Here is a 15,311-nt window from a genome sequence, read left to right as displayed (position 1 = left end):
ATGCATTCCAAGCTGCTCCAAAATGTTTTTTGAAAATACCTCAAGCTGTGGTGCCATTATGATATGATGCAAGGGCAATTAGGTAGACATTTGCTTCATATCAATGAGATTGTCTAACTGTGTATCTGTCCTTGTAAAATGTATACCTCAGACAGTGTTTATCTCAGTCATAATCCCAAAACTCTACACAGTGTTGGACTAATTCTTTTTGTTTGAGTTACTGTGAGCAAACAAGGTAGAATTAGTCCCCTGAGAGACATCTTCAGAGGACGCTGAATCCTTGTTGTGTTAATTAAAGCCCAATGAAAAGATGAAAATTAGCATGGCCCAAAACCCCATTGAGTGCAGCTGGGAAAAGGCAATTTTGGAACTAATAAGCTATTGCGGTAAACTTTGTACAGTGGATGGGGATTTATAAGAGTGCTCTGTACAAAGATACCTTTATGTACACAAATGCTACAAGCAAGCAAGTAAAATCTCAGAGTGATGATCAGATGAATTTTTAATGACTCAATTCATGCGATGCCATCCCAATCCTCCAAAAATCCAAAAACTAAAGCAAAACAGGGATGCTTCAGATAAATCTTCTCCAGTAATGATGTCTCTATTGGACTACAGCCTCGGTGCCAGTGTTTACAGTTTGAATAGATCAATTTGATTGATTGGTAATTACAATAAGTGATGCTGCATACTGTATTAACATTGTGATATACAATAGACTCACTGCAACGTTGTTAGATTTAATATATTACTGTTTGATGGAAGTTGCTATCTTTCTAGTGGGAGAATCTTTTACGGCTGTTTCACTCCATGGAAGATGTGCATGTTTTATAACATCTATGTTGCAAGTGTAAGATAAAATAACATTTTTGGTGTGTGTTCCTGGTGCAAAGAAATTTACAAAGCTGCAATAGGTATCCTGTATCATGTAAATGCAGCTGAGCCACAGGCACCTTTTACAGAATGCTGTATACAACAACCTTTTCTATGCGTCTTTAATATAAAGCAATGTCTACGTGCGACCTCTGTCACACGGTGCATGTCAATGAGTTGTCAGTAGTTCAATGAAAGAGTGATTTTCCCTTCTTAGATTGTTACATTTGGAAAGACTGATATTGCCATCCCTAGAGCCATGGCTAAAAAAGCCTAAATTATAAAAGTCACAAAAATAAGCAATATCTTGTAAAGCAGAATTAATTCTTATTTACTCCCCAGGAAATCTTCTCACAAGCCCTTCCTGGAGAGTCATCCCCTTGTTGGTGTCCTGGCCACTGGCATTCAATAAAGCATACATTATAGATTACTGTGGAGCTGTAAGTCAAACTGTGTATGTGCAAACTTACACTGAACTTCAGGTTGGGCTTCTCATTGAGGTTTACTCTGGTTACAACATGTCCCGTCTGTTCCTCTACATCAAATATGCTGGCAGAGTATGGATAAGCCTCCTGGTTCACTTTATAGCGCACTAGACCTGCTGGGGTACCCTGTGAAGAGAACAAGTACACTTAGGATGACAGATTTTGATTAATGTGGCTTTCAGATGAAATATCTCTTGCATGCTCCCTGGAATGCTGCCACTCTTACATACATTTTGCAGTGTAGCATCAATTTAAAAGCATGGTGTGGTAATGACTCTTAGTGTTTCTAATATCCAAAGCAATTAGTTTGGGCCTAGATGTCAAACAGTTTGTCTCTGTCCAAGTACATATAAAGTAGTTAAGACATACATCACCCCCTGGGATATATGAGGTCCACATTTAGGCATATTAATGATAATAAACTGACCTCTCAAGTGTTGTTGATAATGAGCGACTATCAATTAGTATGACTAATTTGACTCAAAGTGTCAGTAAATACAAACTATTAAATTAGTTTATACAATACAGTATTACAGATCATCAGCTCACAGTCATGAAGAAGACTTTAAATGCTTTATCTTGATTAAAGATGTGGTATGCAATTTGTTTTTGGGCAAAAATTCCTTTATAATCTTTTAGCATATTGTAATTCAAGTGGTCTGAGCAAAATCTAGCCCGTGATGGAAGACTTTGGCCAATCACAGGTCATTTCAGAGAGACAGAGCATTCCTATTGGCTGTTCTGTGCATGCATTGCCAGTGCGACAGAGAGGGCAGAGGGAGGGCTGCAGGAAGAGGTCTCACTCTACTTCAAATCCTGCCGTTTTCATGCTTTTTACCCACTGCAGCTTAGAGGCTATGGATCTGATATGTTCAACAATGACTAAGCTACTATGTATAATGTAGTTGTCACCAGACCAGGGTGTCATGTTTACAAGACGGTTGCAACAACGCCACATTGACAATAAATAGAAAGATATCCAAGGTAAATAGAAAGGCTTCTAAAGTCATATTTCCATTAAAGGCTTTTATGCAACACCACTAAAATATTCAGTGTTGCAGTGTCAGTATCACGTTACAGAAATCTCTGTATATAAATTACAAGGTCAACTGTCATTTCTTCTGAAATGAGCTACACTTTCTGAAAGCACTGCAGTTGTGAGCAGTACTTCAGAGGCATCTGTAAGCTTTCATTAAATAAAGGCTCGTATAGTGAGTCAGCAAAACTTCACAGTGGAAATTTTTTAGATAATTTGTACTTCAGAGGTAAATATATATATATATATATATATCCATCCAAGGCTGTTAAGGAGCTTTTTATTACCTTGGGTGGGCCTTCATAGCACACAACCTTGACAGTATAATGTTACTTTTTGACCCAAGAGAGTTTAGCTTGATGCTTAGACCTCAAGTCTGAATCGATATAGCTGATGTAGGAAGACGGCAAGCACATTAGTCAAAGGAACATGGGGCTTTTAAAGAGGCTTAAGAGGGGAAACATCACCAGTGTAGAAGATTTCCCACGGAGATGTTGGAGTGAGAAATAAGATAATGGCTTCTTGAGCAAAAGGGCAAAGTAAAGATACTTTTGTGTTTCTGGTCTTTTTTTATAAATATTTATCCGGTGATTTACTATACTGTAAAATTGCAAATTTAAGAGTCGGTTGTTTTCTGTTTCCGATAAAGATTAGTTGTTTTTCACAAAGCCACTGCATTTCAGATCTGCATCTAAACAACAGCATTTTACAACCTTTTAAAATTGGAGTTAACTGCACCAGACGATCTAATGGCTCACAATGGAACTCTAAAGTGAGCTAACCTTCATTTTACAGCGAGCAGAATAAACCAGCCTACATTACAAAGATGTTTAGAGTTAAAAGCCCAATTGAAGTATCACTCAATGCAAGTGCTATGCTGGGGTTAAAAAAAGGCTCCACTGGTGAAAGAAGTGCGCACACACACACACACACACACACACACACACACACACACACACACACACACACGAGACAAGCATCATTATCTTGCATCATTCCCATACACAATTTGAGGAACACACTGTGAAAAACAGTTTGATTGAATAGCAGCAGCTGGAAATGCCCACCGCAGGGTCAGAGTCATTGGCCATCACTGTAGTTACGATGGTTCCCTTGACAGCATTAGGGGCAACCAGGCCTCGGTACACTGACTGCCTGAATATCGGGGAAAAGTCATTCATGTCCTGAAGAGAGATAAACACACACAGTATGGCATTACGATTGTAAACATACAGTACACCAAGCTGTTTTTGTTTTCCAGTAAGTGCCTGAAATTGTACACATTTTTAATACTGATGCAAACTGACTTTGTAGGCTTTACGCTTTCACTTCCATTCTTAAAATTAACTAAATTCTCATTTTCACTTTCTCTCTGCAGTCCCCAAAATTACTCACTAACACAGATTCACTTTTCATAGGTTTGGGAACATCTGGCCTCCACAAGGGAGAGAAAGCAACAGCTATTTACAGTAACAACACTGTTGCTAACTAATCCAGTTAACATAACCCTTGAGCCCATAACCTCATGCTAATGTTAACATACCAGTTATTTTAAAGTTTTGTTTTATTGTGGCTAGGATTTCAAAAAATATCCATTTGGGGTCTGGGAGTAGAATAAATGCAGTAGTGAGTAGAATAACTGGGACGGCCACAGCAGGTGTCAGCAGTAGTATAAAACAGCAGCAAGTTTGAAAGTGAGGACACCACAACAAATTGTGTTTTTGATTTTCCCCACAGGCAAGATGGATGGCACGCTGGATTTTAAAAATTGTTCCACAGTTGTCAAATTTAGACACACAAGAAAAACAATAGGTAAACAAATATAGTGTGAAAGGGACTAAAATTGGCAGCTATGTTGCTCAATGCTATAACTATAACTCTAGTTTTGGATGTCAGAGCATCTTGATGAGAGATGAATGTACCATAACTTTTGCGCAAATGTAGTAAATATATGCAAAAACACTGGTGTGGCCCCTGGATGTCAGTATAAACACACACCCACACACTCACCATGATTCTGACAGTGACAGAGGCTAGTCCAGGAGGCATGGTTCCCTCTGTGTCCATGGCCTCGACTGTGAATGTATATGTGGGTTCAGAGCCAGTCAGAGCCTCAAAGTCAAAAACTTTAAGCACTGACAGCTCTCCTGTCACTGGGTCGATGTGGAATAGCCGAACAATCTCCTGGTCCGAGCCTTCAGTTCTGATTCGATATGTGAGGTTGGATCTGAGGTCAGCGTCTTTCGCCTACAGAGAAAGAGAGAGTCACGGAAAGGGAAAGAAAGTAATATCATCACCTTTTGAATTTATGGCAAGTCGAACGCCTCGGGATCCCCCAGTCGGAGCTGGTTAATGTGGCTCGGGAAAGGGAAGTTTGGGGTCCCCTGCTGGAGCTGCTACCCCCGCGACCCGAGACCGAATAAGTGGACGAAGATGGATGGATGAATTTTTTATATTTGCTAGAGGGACAAGCATCTACATGTGCTAGGGCGAGTAACAGAATGTAGTATTTTCATTAGTTATGTGTTGGACTGGTATGTCTGAAATGCCTGTGGTAGTGACTTTTATAGTGTAGCTGCTGGCCTGTACCTTATTTTTCCTCCTGTACGTATTTTACTGTGTAGCTAGAGGGAAAAGTTGCTTTGTTTGTTTTATACATTCCACTCAGTGTGTCTTCAAATGTTCTTTTTAAGACATCTCTGGTGCTGGCTGGAGTGTAAAAGGAAACCAATTTGGTCATTTCAAAGAAGTTGTAGGTAAACAACTCCAAGTATGATACTGAGTATGACATTATTACTTGAAGGGATAATGGATCGCTTTGGAAATTAAAGAATTGTGACCATGATGCGTAGTGAGTGGGACATTTTTTGGCATTTGCACTGCATGGCCTGGACACTTTATTGGTTGCAAAAAGGGCTGATTTACACACTGGACCTTCACTATTTATAAGATATTATATCAGGCATTTTTACATGAAAAATACACTTTGCAATCTGAAATTATTACAAAACTAGAATGATTGCCTTGTAGTTGCATGATTCCACCAACAAAGTTACAGTTTAAATGTACTGTATGTCTTTCCAGGCTCATATACTGTATGTAGTGAAGACTTTGAAGCAATTTAATAAAAAGCTATTTGATTAGTGTATTTTTTGGCTAAACATAGATGCTTCACACACATCTTCAACCCGTCTGCACAGAAGATTTATACAATCACCACCGTTTCAAGATTAATGTCATCAATTCAGTATCCGACCAAATGTGAAATTTGATCACAATCTCCCCTTCTGTTCCTGAGTTACGGCGTTGAATAATGGCCAGAAAAGTGTTTTTGCAGAACATTATGATGTCACAGTGGAGTTGACGTTTGACCTTTTGGGAATAAAATGTCAGCCTTCATCATTTTATCCTATTAGACATTTGTGTCAAATGTTGTCATAATTAGCATAGGAATTCTTGAGTTGTGGGCTAACAATTCATTTTGTGAAGTCACTGTTACCTTGACCTTTGACCTTCACATGCCAAAATTAAACCAATTCCCTCCAAGGGTCCTGAGATATCGTGACGGATGGACAGATGGATGGACAACCCCAAAAACATAATGCCTTTTGTCCACGGCTGTCACCGGCACAAAGGCATGATTATCGACTACATCAGTTGCAAATGGCCTAGTCTGGATCGACGATAATTAATTTACAAGATAATCCAAGGAACATCCGTCGTCGCGGGATCTTCCACCGGATGTCCCTCGCCTTGCAAAACTCTGTTGGTTTCAGGTAACATCAACAAACTTCAAGCTAGCAAGTTATTCGCTGAAAATGGCAAGTTTTGAAGAAAATTTGGATCGTGCAACAAGGCAGGCCTGCTTTGTTCTTTCAGGGAATGATTGTAAAGATTACAAAGAATATGTTTAGGGCATTTACTCTCTAACTGGGACGTTTTGGGACAGATTGGTGGGGATTTGCTCTGGACAAAATACACACGGTGATACACAGGTAAGAGCAAATTATGTTTAACCATGTATCCAGTTAATTTAAATAGCTCACCTTACTGTATTTTGTGAACAGTTAACTTCATTTAATATTGTATGTGGCATTTTCTTTTGCGAGGTGAAAATGTTCCAGATAAACAAGTTCCTTCCCAAGACAATTTTGCAGATATACCATCACTGCATCTGGAGCTTAGTACCGGCCAAGACGATTGTGATTGGTTTAAAGAAATGCAAACAACCCATTGTGCTTTCTCCTATCCAGGAGTGTAAGTGTGGAGGGGCCAGACCTTACTCCGCAGCGCTGTGGAGATAGGTCTGGTAAGCGGGACTACAAATGGCCCAATCCACTCACTCACTCACCTTTAACTGTAATATGACTGTATCTTTGGGGCTGTTCTCTGGTAGGCTGACATTGTAAGTCTGTTGGGTGAATATTGGGCTGTTGTCGTCTACATCCAGAACGGTGATGGACAGTGTTAATCTGGATCTCCGGGGGTCCACTCCACCATCCCAGGCTTCAACGATCAGGAAGTAGTGACCTCTTACCTTAAAGATGACAGAGACTCATGGTCAAACAACACTACAGCTCCAAAAAAATATTCATACTGTCATCTTTGCCACCGTTTACTGCTTTCTTTTATGTATGACATTCAACAACTTTGAGGGTCATGTGAAATCTTAACATATCTAGCACTTCCGGTGACCTCTCTGTCCAGTGGCATCGTAGTTCTGATCGCTCCAGTGGCATTGATGGAAAACAGATTCTGGTGGTTGACGAGCCGATAGTGGACCATACCACTTGTCCCCACATCTGGGTCCGTAGCCTAAACACCGTCGAAGAAATAACACAAGCACACAAGCAATGAGACATGAGACTAAAGGTTTAATAATCCGCTTTGAAATGCCTGCAATTCATCACACTACCATTGAAGCAAATCATTCTTTAAATTTAAAGTGAACTTTCTCTAAAATCAAGCTCAATGTGTGTGTCAATAAAGTGGGCATATGTCTGTGAATTTATACAAGTGGTAAAACACTTAGGGCCCTATTTTAACGATCTAAGCGCACGGCGTGAAGCGCCTGGTGCAGGTCCGTTTAGGGCGTGTACGAATCCACTTTTGCTAGTTTAACGGCAGAAAAAAGGGTCTGTGCGCCAGACGCATGGTTCAAAAGGGTTGTACTTAGTGTCTTAATTAATCATAGGTGTGTTTTGGGCGTAACATGCAATAAACCAATCAGAGTGTCATCTCCCATTCCCTTTAAAAGCCAGGCGCGTTTGGACCTTGGCGCATTGCTATTATGATGGCGGATTTCCTAAGCAGGAAGGAGAGATTTTCAGGAGAAGAAACTGATCTGCTCGTGCGTGAAGTGAAAGCACGAGCAGATCACATCATCATGCTATTTCACATTGTAATATTTGCACGAGCTGTGCACGAGCCTAGATAAATAACAACGAAATGCGGCGTTATTGACGTTAGACCAGGTTTTTGTTGGTCAATGGCGCGATCACTTTATGCTGCCTCAAGATAGCAATACGCCAAGAATGCACCTGAACACACCTCCCTGTAAGACCAGCATGCCCATGGGCGCAGGTGCATTTGCTATTTAAACGACGTGGGCGCTGGACGGGAAATTGACAATTGCGCCGGTCTTAAACTAGCAAAGACACTTGCGTCGGGCTTTGCACTGCGCCAGGTGCAAGATAGGGCCCTTAACCTCTTTTTTAATCGTGTTAACATTTATGAAAGCTTTTCTGTTATTTCTCAGTAAAGAGAAATATATTTGCAAGTGGGTGAGTGAATGTGCGCGTCTGTGTGAGAGGGAGAGAGATACTGGGAAGTGAGTGGAGAATTATCAATGCATATCCCACCTTACAGTTTCACTCAGGGAGCTTCTGTGAAATTGGTATGCACCCGCAATTAATTTGTATTAGCTAGGACATTTTGACTTCTTAACCCAACACCATGTTATACACTGTTTTCTTATTAAAATTTCAGCACAGAGGGGCCATAGTTGCATGCAAAAATTATGATTATGGATGGCTATTTTCTTTTTTTCTCTCTTCCTTCTCTACGTCCTTCCTACCTTACTTCATGTAATTGCTCTCTTCTGTACATTTCACACAAAAAAATCCAACTTCTTAGATATAGCTTTGGCAAAGTGACAAAGGCAGACCTTGGTGGTCTACTCTCTCTCTCTCTCTGTCGCTCCTTTTTTTTCCCTTATTGCAACTTGTCCAGGGCAATTAAATTTACTCTCCACTAGTAGCAAATGCCATTCCAGAGTTACTGTAATGAGACAGGGGTTTCAATTTTCACTTGGAAAAAAGTAGCACTTCTTTCCTTTGTTGCACTTTCATCAGACAATCTTTCTGTATCCGTCGACTACACTCAAACCCTGACTCTGTCTCCACATCATCTCTTTCAACTAGAAAATAAGGTGTTGAGAAGGTGACATATTGCTGGCCGGTGTTCCTTTCACCCTGTGTGAGTGTTCATCCTGTCCAATCAGCATTCTGATTGCATTAAAATAGATGAGACCCGAGCAGAGGAGAGCAGAACAGAAGAAATGTTAACACAGTGTGTGTTTGTGTGTGCAGGGCTGAGGTTTGCTTACATTGCTTTCTGACTTTAAATGTCCCCAAAAGAAAAATATAATTCAGGGGTTAGCAGCAACTGTTATTAATAATTGCTTCACACATCTTCTTATGGCTAACAGTAAGAAAACTGTGTGTGTTTAATGTTATCAGTCAGAGCTTGAGCCGTCAGGACTTTGCATAACAAAATTAGTCAAGAAGAGGATTATTTTGAAGTTGATTAAATGTTTAAAAAGAACATGGACTGCCTTATGATTAAGGATAATCCTTATGGTATTTGCATACATTATGTTATGCTAATTTTGTCATAAAAAAATCAAGGCGATGAATTCTCTTTGACGAAAGATATTGCCATGACAATGATGTGACGTTAACGAGAATGTACTGATCACTGAGGATAAAGACTATGACACAGTTATGAAAAGCAAAAACACTGTGGAATAAGAGTCAGCAGCTGGCAGCTCTGTCTGACAATATTTAAGTAGAGCGGTGCTTTGAGCAGCAGTATGCTAACATACTCACAATGACAATGCTAACATTTCTCAAAGGTATAATGTTTACCATGTTAACCAACTTAGTTTAGCATGTAAGCATCCTGACATTCGTCAATTAGCACTAAACACAAAGTACAGCTGAGGCTCATGGGAATTAGTTTTGCAGGTATTTGATGCATGTTAACCAAAGTATTCGAAAAACATAAATTATCACCTGATGATGGCGCTAAAGGAAAAGTTAAGGGATCACCAAAGTTATTAGGACTCATCCAATGGGGATTGTGAATGTTTGTTTAATTTCATGGCAAACTGTCCAATATGTGTCAATAGATTACACTCCAAAGTGTCCAAAGTGTATTTATAACATTATAACTTAAGAAGCAGTGTCAAAATTGTCAGTTTAATATGTTTATCTAACCCCCATTACACAATTCATATTTCATTTTATTTGATGTACTGTGTCACTTCTTGCTGTTGCAGTGACCCATTTTTCCCCCTTTCCACAATTTTGGATCATTAAAGTTTCATCTTATCTCACACAGTGACTATTAGCATTAATAAAAATTAGGGTTCTGTCTTGCCAGTGTTATGTAGACAGCAAGAGAGAACAATGAAGTCCTCTCGGTGTGAATTACATTCAGTGATTCATTGATATCTGGGTGTAAAGCTGTATTATAATTTAATAATTTAATGGAGCATCCAGCTTTTGGATGATTATCTTGGGTTGTTTGGAGAAGGGGGAGGGGGAAAGAAAGAATGGAACATGGACACTAAGAGAGAGAGAGAGAGAAAGCGAGAGAGAGAGAGAGAGAGAGAGATCGACAATGACTTTTAAAGAAGGGAACTGGGAGGAGGTGGAAAATAAGGGGTCGGAGAGATAAGAGATACAATTGGTGGCAAAGGAAACGTGCAATTGTGTACGTTTTGTAGATGTAAGCAGAAGTGGATCTAATGTGTCTGTTCTTTTGTTTGCATTTCTGCAGTAACATCCATGCAAAGCAGCACTGTAACTAAATTATGTTAATCATCACTAAAGCAAAAGTTAGACATTTTGGGAAATACACTTCCTCACTTTACTTTTGTCTTAGTAAGTGTCAACTCAGATAAATCCCCCGTCATAATTAAAACCTGAACGTTGACATAAATGCTGTTTACAAGTCGGGAAGTCGATAACGATAATATCTAAAGCTTACTATTTAAAATGTTTTATCAGCAATGAGCCACCCTAGCAACCAAACTCCTTAAAGTTATTGGTCAGGGACATACATAGTCTGACACATTACCCCCTTTAAATGGCCAATTGTCATTTTTACACATAGTTTTTTGTACAGATTAAACAAACAAGACAGAATGTGTTACTAAGTGAGCTTTGAGGGTGCTGTCTTGGACAGAGCCAGACTAATTGTTTCCCCGTTTCCAGTCTTTATGCTAAGCTAAGCTAACCGACAGCTGGCTGAAGCCTTATACTTAATGAACAGATAACACAGTGGTATCAATTTTCTCAAATACAATTACTCTCGGCAAGAAAGTGAATAAGCCGATTCTCCAAAATGTCTAACTATTCTTTGAAGTGACACATTTTCAAGCTATCATTGACAGTGAATAAATAATTTAGAGTACCCATGCCCCTTTTTACATGTGCTTTGTACACATGTATTCCAAAAGGCAAAAAATAGCACACCCAAGTGCGCACAATGTCAGTTTCACATCATTTTCTGGAAGTTGAGTTTTGACATGAAAAGATTTAGCACTGTGATGTCAGCCAACTGAAATTATTGAGGAAACTAGAAAAAAGATAAATGGACAGCACTTTTCTCCTGCCTACGCAAACTATGAAAAGGGCAGATGTTTGATATTTGACAGGGAGACATTATTGTCCATAAAACCTTCCTTCAAACTGCCAACAGTAAAGTTGTCATAGAATTGCATTTTAGACACATGCTTTAGATAGTGTGCTGGATTAATTGTCTTGATGTCAAACATGTTGTCTGCAGTTCCTGGAGTTGGATACTGTGCATGTGTGTGACTGTCTCTCTATCCTTGCTCTTCTATTCTCTCTTTCTCGTGTCTTATATCTCTCCCTCACTGCCTTCTAACAGTTATCTCTGCATAATTACATTGCCAGACAGTTAAAAGCCAGAGACACAATAGAATTAATGTCTGAGCTGCCTTACGTCTGCTGCTTTTCAACACACACAAGCAGCTTAAAGCCTGAAATCTACACTCTCTACAGTCTCTACAATCGCTAGCACTGCCTTTCTTGTTCAGGTGCTCATTTCTCTGCGTTTCCAATATCCCCTTTTTTTCTTTCTCCTCTTTTCATCACTTTCTCATCTCCACCTCTAATTTCATTCCTAGATACAGCATTAGACGTACCTGCAACTGAAACAAAATTACTGAGTTTTTTTTTTTATATCTGTCTTGGAGCACATTTATTTTGCTGCACAAATACACCATAGTCAGGTATTATAACAGTGTGGGAGTCTTTTCTCAGTAAGTTACGCAAACAGACAAGCCATCACTCGAGCAGTCTCACGTGGGTTAAATTGCTTCTGTATATGAGTCTCTGTTAGTTTCCCATCAGGTCCATTTTGTGCTCCACCTGGACTTCATTTCAACAGTGTGGTGTAGCATCACATAACTATAAATAAAAACGTTTCTGCAAGAGGAACATATCTGTTCACATCCAAATGACACATACATGTATCACCTACGGTATGACCTACAGTACGTATACTACAAATGTGTTGTGTTGGTATGGTTCAGAGCAGTGTTTTCCCCAACCTAGGGGTTGGGACCTTCAACGGGGGTGACGAGATAAATCTGAAAGTATGCGAGATGATAAACAGGATGGTTTCGAATGAAAAACATATTTCTGCTACACAAAATAGCATTTATTTGTAAGGCCCTCCACTAATTTTTGCTTTTTTTCTCATGATTTTACCTTCTCAAGACTCCTCCAAACATATAACATCAAATTAAACAAGGAAACATACTCTTTAGTTAAACTGGTCACAGTCAGACATATGTGACTATTGTTGTAAGTAGACATCTCTTCATTTTAAGCTGTCACAGTGCAAAAAGATTGGAAAAAATAAAGAGCCAGCTACTGTAAATGTCGATATGTTAATATACAGTACAGACAAGAAAAACCCTGCATCCTTTTTGTTTTCTTGTTTTATTATTGTTACTAGCATTAATGGTGGCTTTCTACGATGAACTAAATCCGAATGGATTCTTTGTTTGTTTCTAGTTAAATGCTGTTGTGGTCTATTAAAACATGCGTCACCACACTGTTATTATTTTTAAAAGAGTATAAACGGTATGAAGAGAGATCGATATGGTCTACTTTCTGAGGTTTTTTCCTTTCAAAAATCCTAAATCAATTTAAAACCATTTACAAAGAAAACCAGTCTTAACACCAAGCCATTTTTGTGCAGCGTATTGCCACTTACAGTACATGTTGAGAGTAAACAACCATGCTGTACTGACAAGCAATCATGCATTGAAGGACCAACAGTCTGCAATTTTTTTATTCCAGCTATCAACTGCAGCAGGTGATTTCACTGATTCATTCCCCTGTGGCTGAAGGTGTGCAAATCAGCAAAATCATCTGCTGTTGTGCTGGACTGGTAGTAAAGTGAAAAGCTTGAAACTTTTTCAGTGGCTGCCATGGATGGATAAATTGTAAACCGATGAAGAGGTACTTTGGGAGGCAGCTAACTTGATAAAAAAAATGTTTGATGTTGAACAGCATGTGCATGCAGAACGACACCCTATGATGCAGCCTTGTCCACGGTTTCTCCTGGGTATTACGGAAAATAATTACTATTTAATGACTTCAGGAGTTTTTGCTTCCATATTGTCTGCCACTATATCATGCACATGAAGTGTTCACCTACTATAATCATTTATGTGATGGTCATATTACCTCTCTCTGAATTTCCCCAGTCTTTCCTTTTTTAAATGCATTTTTCACCTCTTTAAAATTAGTGAAAGTCAGATTAAGAATGCAGCCGTACTCCCTAAACTCTGCCGTCTCCCCTCTTCTCTTTCTCTCTCACCCCTATTACCTCTCCCCAGTGTCTTTCTCCCATTTCTCTCTGCCAACCATGCATGTCTCACTTCCTCCTCTCTTTCCATCGCTCCCTACCTTATCAGCATCAGCAAACCAAGGTCAGGACCATTCATTCTTCCAGAAATCTGTTAAATACCTACAGGTAGGGGACCTGGTTTGGAACGAGGCCCAGAGTCGTGCCTTGCACAGCCTGCTGAAGGATCACACCATCTGTTTTGGTTTGGAAAAAATCCAAGGGTCCTTGAAAGGGAGGAAGTTCAGGATTGGAATACTTTCAAGTGCCCTCTCTGAAGATTATGGTGGGTTTTTGGATGTTGAATTTGGAACACATCCAAAAGTCTGGGCGAGAGTTAAAATTTGGAATGCTTGGAATGAAATGACCTTTTTAAGGATAAGGTTTACGAGTGTGGAAGACTGCCCAATTGTCCAAATAAGAAAAGGCATTGTGCTTTTAACTTTGGAACATGATAAACGTAAGACTTGTTCAAAACCCTAGACATGGGTGTACAAGGGCCATATCTTTTTCTCAGGAGAAGTCCTGGTGTTTAACCAAAGAAGCCTGATTAACATTTAGAACCTAGCAAAGTGTCACACTGATGACTAAGACATCCTGACTCTGGTGTATAAAGGCTATGAATTAAGCAAGCGTGCAACCGAGGGAGCATCTTTAAAGATCAGAGCCTATCAAAGTGTCAGATTTACCCATGACCCCTGTCTGGGGAATACATGAGTTAGTTGTTAGGTCTGGAATGAGTCCAGTGGTCTTTGTGGAGCCGAGTGTGCTGATGCAGGTGGAACTGCATCCCACAGTGCTGAGGAGAGATCATGTTACTTAAACATGTGCTAGATTGAGATTAGATTAGATTTCTTCTTACATTATAGTAAAGTCATTGCAGACCTAGATTTATTTATTTGCAAACAAAGTTAGTTCATATTTGTCCTTGATGTACTGCTATTTCTACACAGAATAGGACTGAATAGTGGGAATTGAGATCACGGTAACCACAAGGAACTCTTGTCAAAATCTGCCCCCGTTTTCAGGAAAAACCTCAAGAACACTACCACGGAACTGAAATGCTGAAAAAAGTGCAAACTTTAAATGCTGTGATTATGTCAATATAAGTGACTCAACTTTTCAGCTGCACAATTAAAGTGAACACACTTACTTTACATGCTAAAATGGCTGCTTACAGTGCACAAAAATGAAAACAACGAAGGATGTAATGATTTGTTTAATTGCTGACATTTTGTTTCTTGCACCATAGTATACTTTTAAGAAAAAACAACATTGTTCTACTGAAAAGTAATGAGAATTTTTGTAATTATTTTGTATTATTAGAAAATGAGAATTAATCATTTTTTGCCATTAATAATCTGCTGTTATTTGTTTAAAACATTGTTTCTTCAGCGAGAAATTTCAGTTTTCCTGGGAACGAGGGAGTGATACAGTTCCACTAAAATGTTATTTTACATATTCAACCCAAATAGACAACGTCCTTAAGACACACCATTCTCTCAAATCATTGTATCTTTTCAAACTACAAATATGCACACACAGTCCTCCGAGTATAATAACATAAAGACCTAATTACAAAGCTACCAAGGTTTACAGAGTTATGTTAGTGATCTCTGGTCCCCATTGTAAAGGATTATAAGAGCAGAATTTAATTAGAGCCTCTGTGTGCTGTATGTGTGGTAAGAGACTGTCAAGGTACACAGAAATGTAGATGAGGCCTATGCAGTTAAAGTAATTGTGTG

At 39.2% G+C, this 15,311-nt stretch overlaps 1 protein-coding gene across 5 annotated transcripts in view; it reads right to left on the bottom strand.

Moving 5' to 3' along the window:
* The window catches only part of LOC116061225 (protocadherin-15-like), a 176,925-nt gene that overhangs the window by 64,738 nt on the left and 96,876 nt on the right, over positions 1–15,311 (bottom strand). For all 5 annotated transcript variants that reach the window (XM_031315263.2, XM_035997476.1, XM_035997477.1 and 2 more), the window contains 5 exons: positions 7,090–7,209; positions 6,746–6,931; positions 4,405–4,641; positions 3,462–3,578; positions 1,344–1,484 (listed from right to left, as the gene is read on the bottom strand). In XM_031315263.2, coding sequence (XP_031171123.2) covers positions 1,344–1,484; positions 3,462–3,578; positions 4,405–4,641; positions 6,746–6,931; positions 7,090–7,209 — 801 coding nt within the window. The remainder of the gene's footprint in view (positions 1–1,343; positions 1,485–3,461; positions 3,579–4,404; positions 4,642–6,745; positions 6,932–7,089; positions 7,210–15,311) is intronic.

The sequence above is a fragment of the Sander lucioperca genome, chromosome 22 (genome assembly GCF_008315115.2).
Source record: "Sander lucioperca isolate FBNREF2018 chromosome 22, SLUC_FBN_1.2, whole genome shotgun sequence".
Lineage (NCBI taxonomy): Eukaryota > Metazoa > Chordata > Actinopteri > Perciformes > Percidae > Sander > Sander lucioperca.
The sequence above is the reverse complement of the archived record's forward strand: the minus strand, read 5'-3'. Positions and strand labels throughout refer to the sequence as shown.